The sequence below is a fragment of the Propithecus coquereli genome, unplaced genomic scaffold (genome assembly GCF_000956105.1).
Source record: "Propithecus coquereli isolate 6110/MARCELLA unplaced genomic scaffold, Pcoq_1.0 Scaffold477, whole genome shotgun sequence".
NCBI classification, from domain to species: Eukaryota; Metazoa; Chordata; class Mammalia; order Primates; family Indriidae; genus Propithecus; species Propithecus coquereli.
This window is the reverse complement of record NW_012150585.1, coordinates 183,822-200,063: the sequence shown is the minus strand read 5'-3', so window position 1 is coordinate 200,063 and position 16,242 is coordinate 183,822. Positions and strand designations below refer to the sequence as shown.

General features: G+C 51.7%; 1 protein-coding gene across 1 annotated transcript in view; it reads left to right on the top strand.

Annotated features, from left to right (window-relative positions):
• Positions 1 to 9,249: 9,249 nt before the first annotated feature.
• Positions 9,250 to 16,242, top strand: part of LOC105819196 (Down syndrome cell adhesion molecule-like protein 1) — a gene marked incomplete at its 3' end in the record, with an annotated part of 37,884 nt that continues 30,891 nt past the window's right edge. The window contains exon 1 of the mRNA XM_012655384.1: positions 9,250 to 9,475. Coding sequence (XP_012510838.1) covers positions 9,250 to 9,475 — 226 coding nt within the window. The remainder of the gene's footprint in view (positions 9,476 to 16,242) is intronic.

Genomic DNA, 16,242 nt, shown 5'->3' with positions numbered 1-16,242 from the left:
CAGCTCTGCTGACAATTTGCCAAAAGAAGAAGCTACTTTGGTTCATTTAGACAAACAATTGGACAATCTAGTTCAGCTCCAGGTTGTAACTGATGAGTCCAGGTTTCAAGACAGAGCCCAGAACCACCAAGTGTCCAGGTGTGAGGGTGTCTCCGATAGGTAGACGCACTCCGTAGAGCCAGGCTTTCCTGAAACCCCGCAGGGAGGCCCTTGTCCTGACACCTACTATGTCCTTTTCCCTGTCACTCTGCCTATCCCGAGACTCAAGCCCAACTCTCATCCTACCTTGGTTTATGCTGACCACGCCTGTCTCTGGGCTTAAGCAGCTCTCTTCACAGACCCATCAAACCTCAGCCCCAGATGACATTTAAAACGTCATCCAACCCAATCAGGCTTTCACAGCTTCATTCAACAAATACTTCTTGGAGACCAGCCCCGGGCCCAGCACCACCCTGGGCACTGAGGCTGGAGGGGCGAGCAAGGCAGACAGTGCCTGGGCAAGAGACTAAGGACAACATGGCCTGGGCCATCAGTGCCACTTACAGAGGGCAGGCCTGGTGGTCAGAAGCCCTGGACCTTAGCCCTGCCTGTCCCTCACAGGCAGGTGACCTGGGATGGCCTTCGCCCGCCTGGCCACTGTTTCCTCCTCAGCGGTACAAAGTGCCTGCAGGAGATGCGCTCTAGGTGCCCTCCTGCTCTCACCTGCTAACTCTGAGCATGTGGGCCTCCCGATGTTGCTGTTTAAACATCCTCCCATCGGGAGTGTAAGCTTCCCAAGCGCAGGGACCCCATGCTAGACTTCTCCAGAATCCAGGAGTTTTTTTACACAGGGGCTGGGAAAAAAATTTTCAAAAGAATGAATAAACTGACCAGATGTGCTTCCACTGGTCAAGTGTGGGCCGGAAACAGTGAAAGAACAGTTTTTACACCAGGAACCTTGGTAAATGGATCCCCAAATACCTCATACTGTACCCGCCACTTAGAGCTTTGCAATGCCCACCAGCATGTTAAAGGCACTGGGAAGTCCTGCACTGAAAGAAACCTATTTGTCTTCGGTTATTCCAGTGTTTTCCAAACCTATTTGGCCATAAATTAATTTTTGCACATCACCTATCACCTTCTCATGAAACATCGGCAAAACACCATATTAGATTTTTTCACGTTTTCAACCGGGTTTGTTAAAAATAAAGTTTGCTAAAGATATTAGGCTTTCAATGCCACTGTCGCCTGAAATGGGGACCTCTTGCTGCTTGTTGCTGCATTCTTGTCTGAGCTCTGCCACCCTCCCTGGGGCTGAGCTAGGACTTCGGATGGCATCCAGAGTGTCACCCACTGTGCGTAAGTGGTGCCGTTTGACCCAGGCAGCACCCCGTCTCCCAATGTTCAATACGTGATGTATCTATCATGCTCCCCCCTCCCAAATAATCTACATCAGCATTACAGGGCTGAGGAGACTGATTCAGTAGCAGCTCATGGGAAGGGGGTCCAGATTTATTGGCATGTCAGCCCAAAAGGCCAATAAAATATTGGGCAACAGGAACAGAAGGTCAGATACCTATCAAGGGGGTGATAGTCCTGTGCTTGGGGCTACTCGGACCTTAGCTGCATTATTGGGTTTGTTCTGTTTTAAGAGACATGTTATTAAAGTTGCGTATACGCAAAAAGGGAAACCAGCATAATGAAGGGTCTAGAAATTATGTCAGAAAAGGAAAGACTAACAGAAATAGGCTATGGATCCTGGCAAAAGTAAGGCTTGGGGGGCCTGCAGCAGCTGTCCTCAAACATTTGAGAAGCCATCATCTGGCGGAGATCAGGCACATCCTATACACTCCAGAGGGCTAAGGCAGATTTGGGCTCCATAAAGAAGCGTGTGTACACGATTGAAATTAGGATAAACTTCTGTGTGGGGACGGAGCCCCTGTCATTGGTAGCATTCAGCAGAGACTGAGTTAGTGCCTGTCCGGGTGGTACAGAGAGAGACGGTGGGTATGAGATGGGGCCAGGTGCGGTGTCCACCTTTGCTGTCCCAAACAGCGTTCCACTCACCACTAGGGAGCCCCTGGTGCTGTGACTTTGACCCTCAGCAGGTGGAATTTGAGGGCTGCACAGTTCTGTCACTCAGAGTGGCTAGAGGGGCTTACTGGTGTCTTCTAGCGATTCCTGGGCTTTGAGGAGTGCCCCAGTCCTCCACGCTGGCAGCCTGTCACAGTGGCAGGAGGGATGTTGTCCTACAGAGAGACAGCAGAGGGGACTAGGACGGCACTAAGCTGCCTTCCATCCTGAGACACTCCGGTGTGTAGACTGGCAGGTCCGGCCCAGGGTGAAGTGGCCAGATTTTCTAGAAAGAGGACTTTCATCATCCAAGTCAAGGTCACCACCAGGGTCGTGGGCCTTGACTTCCTCTTCTCTGGGGAGGAAAAACTCTTCAAGAGGGCCGTGGCACTTTTAAGTCCCTTCTGTGTGCATAGCACTGTACAAATACACGATTTACATGCAGACTCAAGACCTCGGAGGCAAGGGAGGGGCCCTGGCCAGAATCCAGGTAACCTGGTCCTGGGCCCCGCTCCGTGGCTTGAGGAGAGCTCCTGGGCCGAGTTCAGGTTTGGCAGGGCCTGAAGCTCAGACCATTTAGGGGGAGCCTCTTTAAGGAAAACAATACAAAATTATGAAAACAATACAAAATTAGATACAAATGTGATTCTTAATTTAGAATCATAAGAAGAAATTGCAACAAATTCCAAATCTTGGAAGAACTGACAGATACTACAAACATCACAAAACCTGGACAGATAACATGTTTGTATTAACTAACTGCCTGACACACCTCTACAATGCTTTAAAAATTAAAAAAAAAGGTTTTTTTATGTAACTGCTGCTCACGATTTTACACAGACTAGCTTCGGGTTCTATACATTTCAAACCTCGTGTCTCCTCCCCCCAACACACATCTCTGGTGCAGGCACCTGGAGCCACAGTCATACGGCGATACAACTTCTGGCCCCGAAATGCTGTGTCACGAAGCCTAGTGGGTCGGCTCGTTGGGCAGCAGGAGCGTCGCTGGGAGCCGTGTACTGCCCGTGAACCACATCGACACATCCCATCAAGCCCAAGCCTGAGGCAGATCCCGAAATGGTCACCGAACCCACTGGAAAGTCAGAGCAGAAAAGAGTAGCAGCCGCAACTGCTTTTGGTTAAGCTATATTATTGCACGAATTTTTCAACATCTGATCATGTGAACACATCACTGGGGACCTGAAGGACTCTGAAGCTTGAGCTACTATACTTCTCCCTCTGGGCACATCACAAACCCCTCTGAGCTTCAGTTTCTTCACCTGTATAACGAGCAAAACAATTCTGGCCCCATCTGTCCATTTTTGGTGAGGATCAGAAACGAAAGAAAGCGTGAAGGCTTTGGAACCCAATAGCACTGCCATACGTGGCCATGGCAATGACCGTGAGGACAGCAGTGATGCGGGCTGAGCAGGTGTTTGCCAAGACTTCTTCGGTTTCAGGGGTCAATATTCCTGCAGGCTCCCACGTTCTGCCAAGTGCTCACCCTTAGAGGCCAGAAACAAAGCTTAAGGCTTTGGTCCCCGTTAAAGGACATCCCTCTGGAAGGCATGACACGTGAGGCTGTAATCAGGTACTGGCAACCTTGTGAGAATGAGCCCGTCTAGTCACTAAATCAACATTTACTGAGTACTCCCCTAGTGCAAGGAGGCACCAGGCTTGGGCCTGCAGGTACAAACCGAATGGGTTAGGAGCCCAGTGTCTAGAAGAGGAGACAAATCAGACGTGCACAAATAGCCACAGTTCAAGACAAAGGGAGGAGAGCCACAGGCCAGGTAGATGTCTGGGGCAGCTGAAGCCCCGGGGAGGCCTGGTCAGGGACAGCTGAGCATGCCTGGCCAGAGCTTGCCGAGTGAGCAGCCTTAACAGGTAAAGAAGGGGACACTGGGTACTTGAGAAAGGTGGACGGTTTCCAGCATAGAGGATACTTACATAAAACTTGAGCACATTTCTGAGTGTCTCATGGGCCAGAAGAAATGTAGGAAGACTTGGGAAGCCTGAGAATTTAGCTCCACTCTCTGAGCTCTCCTTTTTTTCTATCTCTGTTCGTTTATATGCCTTCCACCCCACCCCCGCCCCCGCCCCTAGAGAGAAGTGGGACTTCAGCTCCATAGAATTTGGACTTTGTGGAACCTCTCTGGGTTGGCTACTTGGCAATTTCAGAGTTGTGAGCTGAGAAAGAACAGCTGGAGAGGGGCCATCATTGCTCAGGGGATTCCCGCCTTGTTGGTGGCTTTCACGGCCCCTGACCAACCATCCTGGGGTCACTGCTAAGACAGTGTCCTGAACAAGGGCCGTGGGACCCCAGAGACCCCACCTCCCTCAGGGCTTTGTACCCTTTGCTCTCGTGAGTGCAGAACCATGATGTTATAATACAATCCAAAATGCTGAGAGGATAAGAGGCAAAGATACCTCTGGGCTAAGCAGAGAGAATTTTGGTTTAAGGAGCACGTGGGTAAACTTAATGATACTACTTTCGTATATAGGCATCATAGTCTATGAATCGTAGCAATTCATCCCATCTCAAGAAGACAGAAGTATTTTAGATACATGTGTATGCATTTGAATCAAAAACTGGTTATTTTGTGTAAGGTTTTTTGCTTGTTTGTTTGTGTCTATGCATAAACATTTGTATTCCTGTTTCTTTGCCTGCATTAGAGAACATGTGTATATCTATGGATAACACTTAAGTCCAGTAGGACTGGGGCATGTGCATATTTGCTGTGTTTGCCTTGTCCTTGGTGTTAGGAAGGGACCTTGGTGATCAGTTTAGTCCAACACTATCATTTCTCTGGTGAAGAAACTGGGAAAGGCAAAGTGACTTGTCTAAGACCATGCAGTTGGCTACAGTGACAGAGATAACACTAGAACCTGGGATTTTTGATTTGTAGTCCAGGACTCTTTCTATAATGTTAAAATCAATTACAAATCAAAGAAAAAAGCAGGCAAATCCTTGCTTTTTTCCTCCCCCAATCAATGAGTATTAACAAGGTCAATCTTGAATTAGCTATATAACCTCAAATGTTAAGTTTTTAAGATTGACCTGTCAGTATTGATTGCTTTTATGAAAAGCATATTCATACTCAAATCGTCAAAGAATTTCAGAGCACATATGAAGGCTTTGTTAAAATAATTATATGCCATTGTTTTTGAAGAAAAGTCTTCAAAATATATAAGCTTATTGTTTGAGTGAAACAATAAAAACATCTGTTATTTCTCATGATGGCTCTAGCCTTAATATAACATGGCAAAATAATACCCCCTAAATATCCATGATTAACCTGAATTGGAAAGGGCTCACCTCCCAGTGACTTCATGTAGCTGCTTCAACCAGCATTGGTAAAAAACACAAACACAAAAGCAAAAAAAAAAAAAACAACACCAAATCATCACCTAGTGTTCTGATACAACAAAATATTGAAATTAATCACTGCTTTTAAGTGGATGGCTGTGTCCCTACTAGAAATGAATTCCACAAATCTGAGGAATAGAAAAAAGATTAGAGCATATGCATAGGTGCTGGTGCAGAATTTTTGGATTGTGTTCAAATTGCATTTAAGCGCAGGTGTGCCTGTCATTAAGTGTTTATGTTTACCTGTATACGGGAGTGTTTGCCTGGGCAACTGTGTTTGTTCTCACTTTGGTGTGCATGTATTTGTGTGTGGGTGTGAGGGTTTCCATCCAATTGGGACTGTGAAGGAACTGTCCCTTTTATCAAAATAAAACACAGCCCCTCCAAAACGTCAGCTGTGGAGGGAACGGCAGGGTTTAAGGTGGGTGGGTGTTGGGGGGGGGGGACAATCCTCCCGACTCTCTTCCCTCGAGGTTCCTTTTTCCCTTGGTGTTCCCTCGAGAGGATTCTTGCTGACTGTCACGCAAGCTCCCCACCCCACAACTCCTGTTGAAGAGGAGGCTTCTGAACATGTCTGAGCCAACCTGTCATTTTCAAAGATATTTTCCCAAATACTAAGGAGGAACAAAATCTAGGAAATGGAGAATGCAAAAAGCATAAGGACTGTCTGTTTTCGGGTCCTTCTCTTGTTAGCGGTCTTCCTGCCTCAAAGCGCACCTTCCGTGTTTCTGCCGCCTCTTGCCTGGATTCCCCACTCCTTAGCTCTGGCCTTGTCACAGCATGGAGCACAGGATGTCATCCCAACATCCTCCCAGTAGCACTGTTCCCTCCTCCCAAGCCCCACAGGTCAAGGTCCTTGTGAGCAAAGCCAATACTGTGAGCGATGTTTACCTGCGCTTGCTATGTGCCAGCCACCGGGCTTGCCTTATTTAACCCTCACTATGACTTTCTGAGGTTGATGCCGGGGCTGCCTCCACTTTACAGGTCAGGGAACTGTGGCTCGGCACACACAAATTTCCCAAGGCACACAGCTGGTAAGGGGCAGAGTTGGGCTGAGAACTCAGCTCTCTGTCATTCTGAAGCCAAGTTCCTAACTCTGACATTATAAAGCCTCCTTTTGCTAGAAGGAGTCCCCAAGCCTGCCCTCCCCACCTGCCCTCCCCCTCTATTCCCACATAAGCCTCCAGACTGTAGTCACCGACACAATGAAAGACCTTACCCTTCAGGTAACACAGGTTGTGGTCCCTTAAAGGTCCCCACATGTAATCTGCATAAAAGGGACACTCAGGTTATAGGAGGTACTTCAGGTGCATGAGAAAGGAGTGTCCTCCTTTACCTTCAGCATATGGGGGGGGCATGGAGCTGGAGCAGCTGTGCTGAACCCCCCAGACCCACTCCACGCCACCTCCCCAGCAGACAGCAGACCCTTTCATCCTGTCTGACTTAGCGGTTTATTTTAGGCATGGCCTGACCAGGTGCTCCGGGTCAATAGGCTTAGTTTTAAATAACTGGATTCCTCTCAATGACCGTCTCCTTTAGAAGGGAAGGGGCATGATGGAAGAATGAGCTCAGCAGGCTGAGGGTGGTGGGGGAAGGGAGCTAAGCCAGGAGACTGGAAATGCATGGCCTCTGTCACTCCCTGCAGGACCTCGGGCAGGCCCGTGGCTTCCCCACTTTGGGCCTCAGTTTCCTCATCTGAAAAGCAGAAGATTGGGCCGGGTCATCTCAAACATCCCTTGCAATCTGTTTGTTCTATGCCTGTCTTGGAATGATGAAACATCTCATGAAAAAGCATTTCAGAGTGGTGATTTGGCATCATGGAGCCACCCAGGGAGCCAGCAGTGCTGCTCTGGATTTAGGAGACCTGGGTTCCAGTCTTGCTTTTGATACAAACTCAGTGACCTTGAACAAGCTAAGCCTCAACTTTCTCACCTGTTTTAAAAGGGGGCTGATAAAATTTCAAAGGATAGTGTGGGGATTACACAGAGCAACTGCAGGTGAGAGCCCTTTAAACTCTTGAAGTACTATACAAAAAAAGTAAATGCTCCTGGCAATTCCTCAAAAAGTTAAACATAAAATTACCAAACGATCCAGCAATTCCACTTCTGGGTACATAATTCGAAAGAATTGATAGCAGGCATGCAAAGAGATATTTGTACACCCATATCGATAGCAGCATTATTTGCAATAGCCAAAAGGTGGAAGCAACTCAAATGTTCATTGACAGATGAATGGATGAACAAAATGTAGATATAAATAGGGTGGAATATTATTCAACCACAAAAAGGAATAAAATTCCGACACATGCTACAACATGGTTGGACCTTGAAAACATTAAATGCAATAAGCCAGACACAAAAGGACAAATACTATATGATTACACTTACATAAGCTACCCAGAATAGGCAAATTCATAGAGACAGAAAGTGGAATGATGGTTTCTAGGAACTGGCGGGGGAGCAGGGGGGAGTGGGGAGTTATTGTTTAATGGGTGCAGAGTTTCTGTTTGGGATGATGAAAAAGTTTTGGAAATGATGAGTGGTGACGCTTGCACAAGATTGTGAATGTATTTAAGGCCACTGAATAGTACACTTAAGACGGTTAAAATGGTACATGTTCTGTTATGTATATTTTAACATATAAAAAAAGCAAATGCACGCTTTTCAAAATTTAGTTAAAATTCCAAGGGATATTTTGGCAAAACCTGGGAATGAGGAGTCCCAGTTCTCCTGCTTGAACTTAGGCCAGACATTCTGGAGGAGAAACTTTTCTTCTTCTGTCAAGTGGAGCTAATCAGCAGCCTCTCTACCTCCCTCCACCCGTCACACTCCACACCTCGCAGGTGCCCAGGTAGAGCCAAGTGGCCAGGGCACATCCAAGGCGACCTCCAGGACCCTGCAGAAGGGAAGGTCCCGTCTTGGCTTCTAGTCCATTCTCAGGGCTACCGTGGATCCCTGTTCTGGATTCTCTGTGGCCCCTTATTTTGGAAGTAAGACAAAAGGAGAGCTTTCCAAGCGTATCCACCTTGTCACAGCAGACCTGGCTCAGCCATGCCTGTGCCTTCAGCTCCTAACACAGTGTGTGGCACACAGCAGGCGCTCAAGGTTCATTTTGTAAATGAGAAGATGCCTTCATTCAAGTCCTACTCAATGCCAGCTTTATGTAGACTCGTGTAAGGAATAAAACAATTTCTGCTGGGCGAGAAAGCTATGGGAGGTGGGTAGCTGAAGATAAGGAGGAAGCTGCATAGGTATAGCTACATTAAACTGTTGACTGCACATAATTGTTTAAATAGTCACAACGTGCCAAGTGCTGAGGAAAATTCGGACAGAGTGCTGGGAGGTGGCTGCACTCCGTTGGGGCTCTGCAGAAGGCAGGCTTGCAGAAGCAAGGAGAAGTCGGAAGGGCATGCAGCTACGAGCTTTGGGTGGGGAGTAGCACCAGGCACGGAAAGATCTTAGTCTTGATTTTACCCAGAGCACCCACGGTCCCCCATCCCAGAGGGTAAACTGAGTCTGAAAGTGTTGGAAGCATGTGCCCCAGGTTATTGAGCCAGTAGAAACGGGGCGTCCTTGGCCCGAGCATGGCGGGCTGTTGGCACATGTATGACACATGCCTGTGTGCGACCACAGCTCCAAGCCGGTGGGGGACAGGGACCCCTCGCCTCTCAGACAGCGAAGCCGGATCGGGGCCGTCTGGTCTGGGCCCCGCCCCCGTCTCTGGGCTTGTGGGGCTGGGGGCAGTCAGGGCTCAGGGCCGGCGCTGCTATCACCACCCGGGGTGCCGCGGGGGGGCGGGGAGAGCGGCCGCCTAGCCCAGCCCCGCGGATGACAGGAGCCGGGGAGCCGAGGAGGGAGGAGCCGCCGCCGCCGCCGAGCGCTGGGCTGAGGAGCAGAGAGAGCGGGGCGCGGAGTGCGGGCGGCTGGGAGCGCGCTGAGCGGGGGAGAGGCGCTGCCGCACGGCCGGCCACAGGACCACCTCCCCGGAGAATAGGGCCTCTTTATGGCATGTGGCTGGTAACTTTCCTCCTGCTCCTGGACTCTTTACACAAAGGTGAGACCTGCGCGGGCGGCTGGGCGGTGGAGGCGGCGGGGCCGGGGTGCGCGCGGCTGGAGGCGAGGCGAGGTGCCCGGAGCACTCCAAGTGCCCGGGGCACTGACCCCTGTGCACGGCCCGGGTCGGGCGCAGAGGGGTGGGGCAAGCACCGGAGAGGGGCCGAGCGAGAGTCAGCCCGGGACCGCTGAGCCAGCCACCCGCGCCTGCCGTTATGGGGTGCGCCCTTAGGGGTGGTGGCGAAGGAGCCCCTCACCTCCCTGCTCCATACCGGGCCGCAGTTCTACCCTGGACCCCTCCCCCAGCCCCTTGCCCGCTTCCTGCGGCTTGGTGGCGCTGGGACCCGGAGTACCCTCCGAGTCGATGGGTCCTCAGGCCGTGACTCTTCACCTAGGAGTCCTCGCTTGTTCGAGGCTCGGACTCGGCGGTTACTCCCCCTCTACCTCTGCGCGCCCCTCGACCGCCTCGGACCCCCGCCCTGGCACGGATGCGGGCGCACTGCATGGCGCTTATCCGAGCGTTGGCTGGATGCAGGGCGGGGATAGCTGGGGGTCCTGACAGCTGGGGGTCCCTCGGGTAGCAAGTTTATTCTCTAAACCCCGAGGTCACCCTCCTCCACCCCACCCCTCTGCCCCAGGCGCTAGCCCTGGTTTCGCTGCGCCACCGCGGCCACCTCGGGCAGCGCGCCCCAAGGTGCGAGATTCTCCGCTTCCGCGCCTGGCCAGCCGGACCTGGGGACAAGTCTTCGGGCTGGGGGGCGTGTCCCTTTTTCCGGAGAGAAGGGGTTGCTAGGGGCGGGTCCAGGTGTCCGGCATGTCCAGACCTGCAGCTGGGGCGCTGCGCACCTGATCCGCAAGGTAGCTGGGACTGGGAGGTGGGAAGAGGGCAGACACTTCCGACCGAAGCCACCTGGGCACCGAGTCGGAACCAGGCTGGCGCTGGCGGTCGGGCTTCCAGGCGATCGCAGAGGACGTGCCCCGGGGCGCGCAGATGGCGGGAGATGAGGCGGCCGAACTCTGCGCCCTTGCGCGACAGAGCACACACGCTCAAACAAGCTCAGCTTTACCTGTGCAGCCCTCTAACTTTTCTCCTTCGCGCCCTAGGGGCGGCCTCTTCCCCTCTATGTCCGGGCGATTGCCCTGGCAGAGCAGCAAGTCTTGACCCCTAGGCTATGAGGAAGGGCAATCCAGCAGAGGATTGGCGCCTGGGGAGGGGTCCAGTCCCGCCCTGCCCAAGCCCCAGGGGTCTGGAGTCTGCAACCTTCCGCAGGAGCCGGAGCGGACTGCAATATATGGAGGACTGCGGGGAGGAGGGTAACCCTTATTTGTAGATACCGCCGGGTCAAAGCCAGACTGAAGGCCAGGGTGTTGCTGCCTTTGCTGAGAGATCAGGATGCGGGACAAGGGGTGGCCTCGGAATTGTGGACAAAGTAGTTGAGTTTCTCAGACCCAGTGGGGTCCACTAGGTAACACACCAAGGCTGGGCTCAGTTGTTTAACCCCTTGCCCCGGCGTCACACCCCTTCATCCTCCCACCTTAGCAGGGCAGAAGCCTGCCTCCTGTTCAAGCCCCCACCCCCCAGTCTCCCTCTCCCCAGGCTCTTCCTGCTTCCCTCCGCCCCCGCAGGCTGGCTGGGCTCACAGCTTTAATTACATTAATATTAAAAATACATAAGGTGAGGAGCGGCTTTCTCTCTCAATAGCTCTCTCTCCACCCCCCACCCCTCTCCCATTTTGTCTGGGGAGAAAGCACGGGCCAGAGCTGCTGCCACACTCTTGCCCAGCTTTGTCCTCAACACGCTCCCCCTCCAACCGTCCCCCCTTCCACTCTCTGGAGACCTCTTCCAGAACAGCCCATTCCCCAGGAGTGGAGGAGGCCTCTCAGCAAATACCTGAAGGCGGCTCCCCTCCCCCCTCCAGGAGCCTGGCATTAATAAATGAAGCCCAAGCTATTTGATAGGGAGGGAGCAGATGGGGGTGGGGGTGGAAGAGGCCCAGAAGGCGACAGGACAGCCAGAGGGGCAAAATCCTTTCCAACTTGAGAAGCAAGTTGCCAGTGGCCTTGGGCTTGTGGGTAGGCTGGAGGTGCCCAGTGTGGCCGCCCCTCGGTCGCCTTTGGGTCTGCAGAGCCCTGGTGCCCCTGCAATTCACGGGCTCGAGAGTCTGTTGGGCGCCAGGGCGCCTGCCAGACAGGCCTTTCTTTCCCTTGGTGCCTTAATTGGGTCTTAGGTGCCAGGCTGGTCCCCGGGGCCTGTTCTGCTTGGGGTGGCTTGGAAGGGGGGTGGCGGAGGCGGCTTGGGGAAGATGTGATGAGGAGAGAGCGCAAGAAAGATGGGGTTTGGTGTATTTTCTCTCCCGTTGCCAGTCACCCCCGCGGCACCAAGGAAAATGTAAATGTGAATGTTCGAGCCTGTTACAGAAAACAATATCCTCTTGCAATAATTTGTACGTCCATCTGTGAGGAGCTGGAGGAGGCAGGGAGAGGGAGAAGAAAACAGGATGAGATGGAGCGTCCTCTGGATGGAATTAAGCAGTTATTGAATGTGTTTTAAGCTTCTGTTATTTCCATTCCTCTCAAAATATCTTTTTTTGATGAAGCCTGAGCTCAAGACCGATTCCCCAGAACTAAACTGGGAAGGTGTTTTAATAATCGGTTATCGAGTCTCCAATAACCGCCTTATTATTGCCAAAACAAATCCAGGTTTGGGCAGCCGGATGAACCCCAGCGAGGCGCTCTCCTTGTTCCATCCAGCGCGCCAGCATCTGTGTTGCCTGCATTTGCATTTTTACTGTGTAAAAGAACAAGCTTCCCCGGCACTAAAATTCCTGTTTTCTAAAAGCCAAAATAATGGGTTGCATTGATTTTTTTTCATTTTCCACCCCAACCTCTCCGATGGGGACTCATGGTTCTTCTCTCTTGAGAAGACCAAATTAAAAGCCTTCGTCAGGCCATTAAGAAAATCTCTAACACCCTGTTCAGTGTCTAATTAAAAAAAGGGGGGGGGGTTACTGGGGAAATGTGTTTTTAAAATCTTGAAATGGCAAACACAACTTAGAGAAGGCAGGCGAAGGGCCAGTGAATATGGGGGTGGGGGCGAGTGGGCAGAGAAGCCCTGGTTGCTAGAAGAACATGAGGGAAAATGGAATTGCCGTGATGCTCGACAAACCTTTCTGATGCTTCGTTTTTCTGGGCATCAAAGCGAGCTGCCTTTAATATATTTCTGTGGCAGAATGGGGAGCTCAATTAGGAACAGAAAGCAAGTAAGCAGTTGACCCAAAGGCGGTACTTAAGTTGAGCAGGTCCCAGGGGACTGGCTGGAGCAGCTTAGTTTTCTTAGGCTGAGGAACGGGGAGGAGGTGGGCAAGGGAACAGGGGTTTGGGCCCCTGCTAGCTTGCTAAAGAAGCATGCCCCTGGAGAGCAGGCTGGGAGCCCCCAGAGAGAGGGTGGAAGTCTGCCTGGAGCACCTCATGGGCTGTTAGCCTTTGACAGAGGGGTGCAGACCTCAAGCCTTCCTTACTTTCTCCATGTCTTAGGATTTCCATCCATGTTACTTGTTTGATCTCCTGCACTGGCTGGTGAAGGATTTTATTTGTGGATGAGGAGTGGGGAGGGCAGATGTTCAGAGAGCTTTTTTGGGGGGGATATGAGTCTCAGGCTGGGACTCACATGATCTTAGAGAAGACGTTTTCTTGGGTACATTTGAAGCAATCAAGAGGAAGAGCCCCCAGTTCCCAAAGTGCTTTCTCAGCGCGTACCTAGCCCAGTAGATTCTAGCGGGTACCCAGGTGCCTGAATAGGGCAAGTTACAGGCAGCAGAGGTGGCAGGGTGCCAGGAACCCAAGGGCAGGCCTTGGATTTGCATGTAATTTGCATGTGGATTTGCACGCTCACCTAGCCAGGCCAAGAGCCATGCCCTCTGTGAGTAGCATCTCGATCTCGGCCTCAGTAGCAGCCAGGCGGTGGCCTTCTCCTTGCATGGAATGGGGGCAGGGCAGGAGCAGGAGAAGAACTGGTGTTGGTAGTGCTTCTGTGTCTGAGTTTTAGGCCTTCAGGGACTCAGCTCTGAGTTCGCCATCTGGCAAGGCAGCCCTGGAGCTCACCCCTCCCCTATCCAGGGGCAGACAGCGACCGACACTGGGGCTTTGGGGGTAGGATGGGTGGCAATGGGCAGAGGTGCCTTAAGGCAGACCAAACTTGGGGTGTGGGGTTGTTCCTCTTGTGCTGAAAAAGAAGAGGGTGAAGAGAGGGGCACACCAGCTATAAGAATCCAAGGTCTACGTTAGCCTTCTTCTGGTGGGTGCACCCCAGAGTGGAGGGAGCTGGGTGCTCAGGGCTGCAGTCAGTAGCTGGTGAGGCAGCAGCTGATGGGATGGGGCATGAAGGGAGGAGAATGCTCTTCCACCCTCCCAGTTTGTTGACGTCCAGCTAGGGAGGGGTTGTGGCCTCTGAGAGATTAGAGGAACAGCCCCAGCTTCCTATTTCTCCTTTGTTAGGGCAGCTTCAGCCATGTGAGGTGGCTCGGGGGTGGTGGACAGCAGCGGAATATGGGCACTGTGGTCACAGAGGGAAGGGTGTGTCCAGAGTTTGGAGTGATGCTTGGGGAGCACACACTTCAAGAGAGCTGGGCACTCCCTCCCAGGGAGCCAGCTGGGAGCTGCAGTGGGAGTGTGGCCACAGGGGTGTTTTTTCCCTGCATTTCCAGGGTCCCGAGTGAATCCTACCACGGCAGGTGCAGCTCCAAGGACTTCCGGAGTTTTTTTCTTTTCTTTTCTATTCTTTTCTTTTGAGATAAAGTCTTGCTCTGCCACCCTGGCTAGTGTGCAGTGGCATCATCACAGCTCACTGCAACCTCGAACTCCTGGGCTAAGGCAATCCTCCTGCCTCAGACTCCCAAGTAGCTGGGAATACACGTGTGCGCCATGACGCCCAGCTAATTTTTCTATTTTTCTGTAGAGACAGGGTCTTGCTCTTGCTTAGGCTGGTCTTGAACTCCTGGGCTCAAGCGATCCTCCCATCTCGGTCTGCCAAATTGCTAGGATTACAGGCGTGAGCCACCACGCCTGGCCCTTTGAGAGTATTTTTATGCACATCTGCTGATGCAGGAGGGCCCTGGTCCACCAGAGCCTAAGAGGTTTCCAAAGGATGTGGTGTGCAGGTCTGAGGGGTTAGGTAGGGCCGCAGGGGATGGGTGGAGGTAGAGAGGGGAGGGCCAGTGGGCAGAGCCTCAAGCACCCTCCACCCCAATTCTTGCACCGGGAGCTTTTATCCATTTTATATATTGGAGTATAAGGAAAAATAAAGAAGATTGTGACCTGCTGGACTGCTGGAAGTTTGAAGTCAAGGCAAACCCTTCATTCACATCCTGGCTCTGCACTTACTGGCCATGTGACTTTGTGCTTCTCTGAGCCTCCTTTTCACCAGCTATGAAATGAGATTAAAGAAGATAATGCATGTAAAGTAGCCAGAACATAGCTGGTGCTCAATAAACCTCTTCTTTTTTTTCTGCACGGCCTCTACCTTCCTCCTCCTGCCCCCACCTCAAAATATATCATCAGATTCCGTCCTGAACCAGTGTATTAACCGGCCACATGTTTGGCCAAGCCAACTGGCTTAGACTGTGTAACACTAAGTAGACCGAGTGGTGGCCGGGGCAGGGGGCATCAACTCCTTCCCTCTCTCCCCTAGCCGGGTAGCCGGTAGGACTCCTGCAGCAGATAACTGAGGCAGGTGGACAGCCGGGTGTCCCTGGGGAGCCCGGCTCACTCCCTTTCCCTAGACAGCAGTGGAAATGGGAAGGGCAGAGGTTGGCTCCAGACCAAGATTTGGGGTGAGGCAAATGCCAGTCTCATATCTGCCAAAGGAAGGCGGGGGTGGGTTGGTAAATCTCTGCCATGGTTGGCACGAGTAATAACTGTCCTGGATTTCATGCCATAAAGTCTGTATGCAAGTGCTCCTCACAGGTGAACCCCATAGCTGTAGCTGGATGTATTCCTTGGTCTCTCCCTGCTGAAATGAGCTTTGTTTTTCGGGTAGTTTTGTGCATAGGGAAGACCGCTGGCAGCCCATGACCTTGGGGGTCCCTAGGTCACTCCTCCCTGCATGACCCAGGCTGCCACAGGGAAGCAGCAAATGACCCAACGGTCAAATGCTGCCCCTGGCAGGTTGCGGCCTGTGGGTTCCATACGTGTTGGGGAGGCTGTGGGCACAACAGCCTGCGTGCCCTGCTTAACAGATGTTTGTCCAGTGCTGCTTTAGCGTGAACAGCATTAGCCTTGGGGACCACCCTTGCCACTCCAGCTGCTACTCCCCTCATCTGTTCAGCCATCCTGCCCCACTCTCTGTGCCCTGGCTCTGTATGACGCCTGCACTGACAGTTTCCAAGGTCACCATCTTCATTAACAACGGTTATTCAAATGCTAGTTGCATCTCCATTAAACTGATTCTAACAAGATGCGTGTGTGTGAATGTGTGTGGATTAGAAAGAGCATCGTCTGTGGACCTACAAAACAAGGCTCAGCCAGGCTAACCTGGGCAAGTTGCCTAATTGTTCATGTGCCTCTATTTCCTAATCTGTAAAATGGGCAAAATTATTCCTGTCCTGGCTCTCCTACCGAGCGGTTGTTATTGTGTATATGTATAAATAGAGTGAGGGTCATAAAATTATATATCATGTGACAATGCTTTGTCTAGTGAATATATAAATACACACATGTAAAAACTACAGCAAACTGGTTTTAGCCTTACAAATGCTCTGCTGAAGTGTAAGG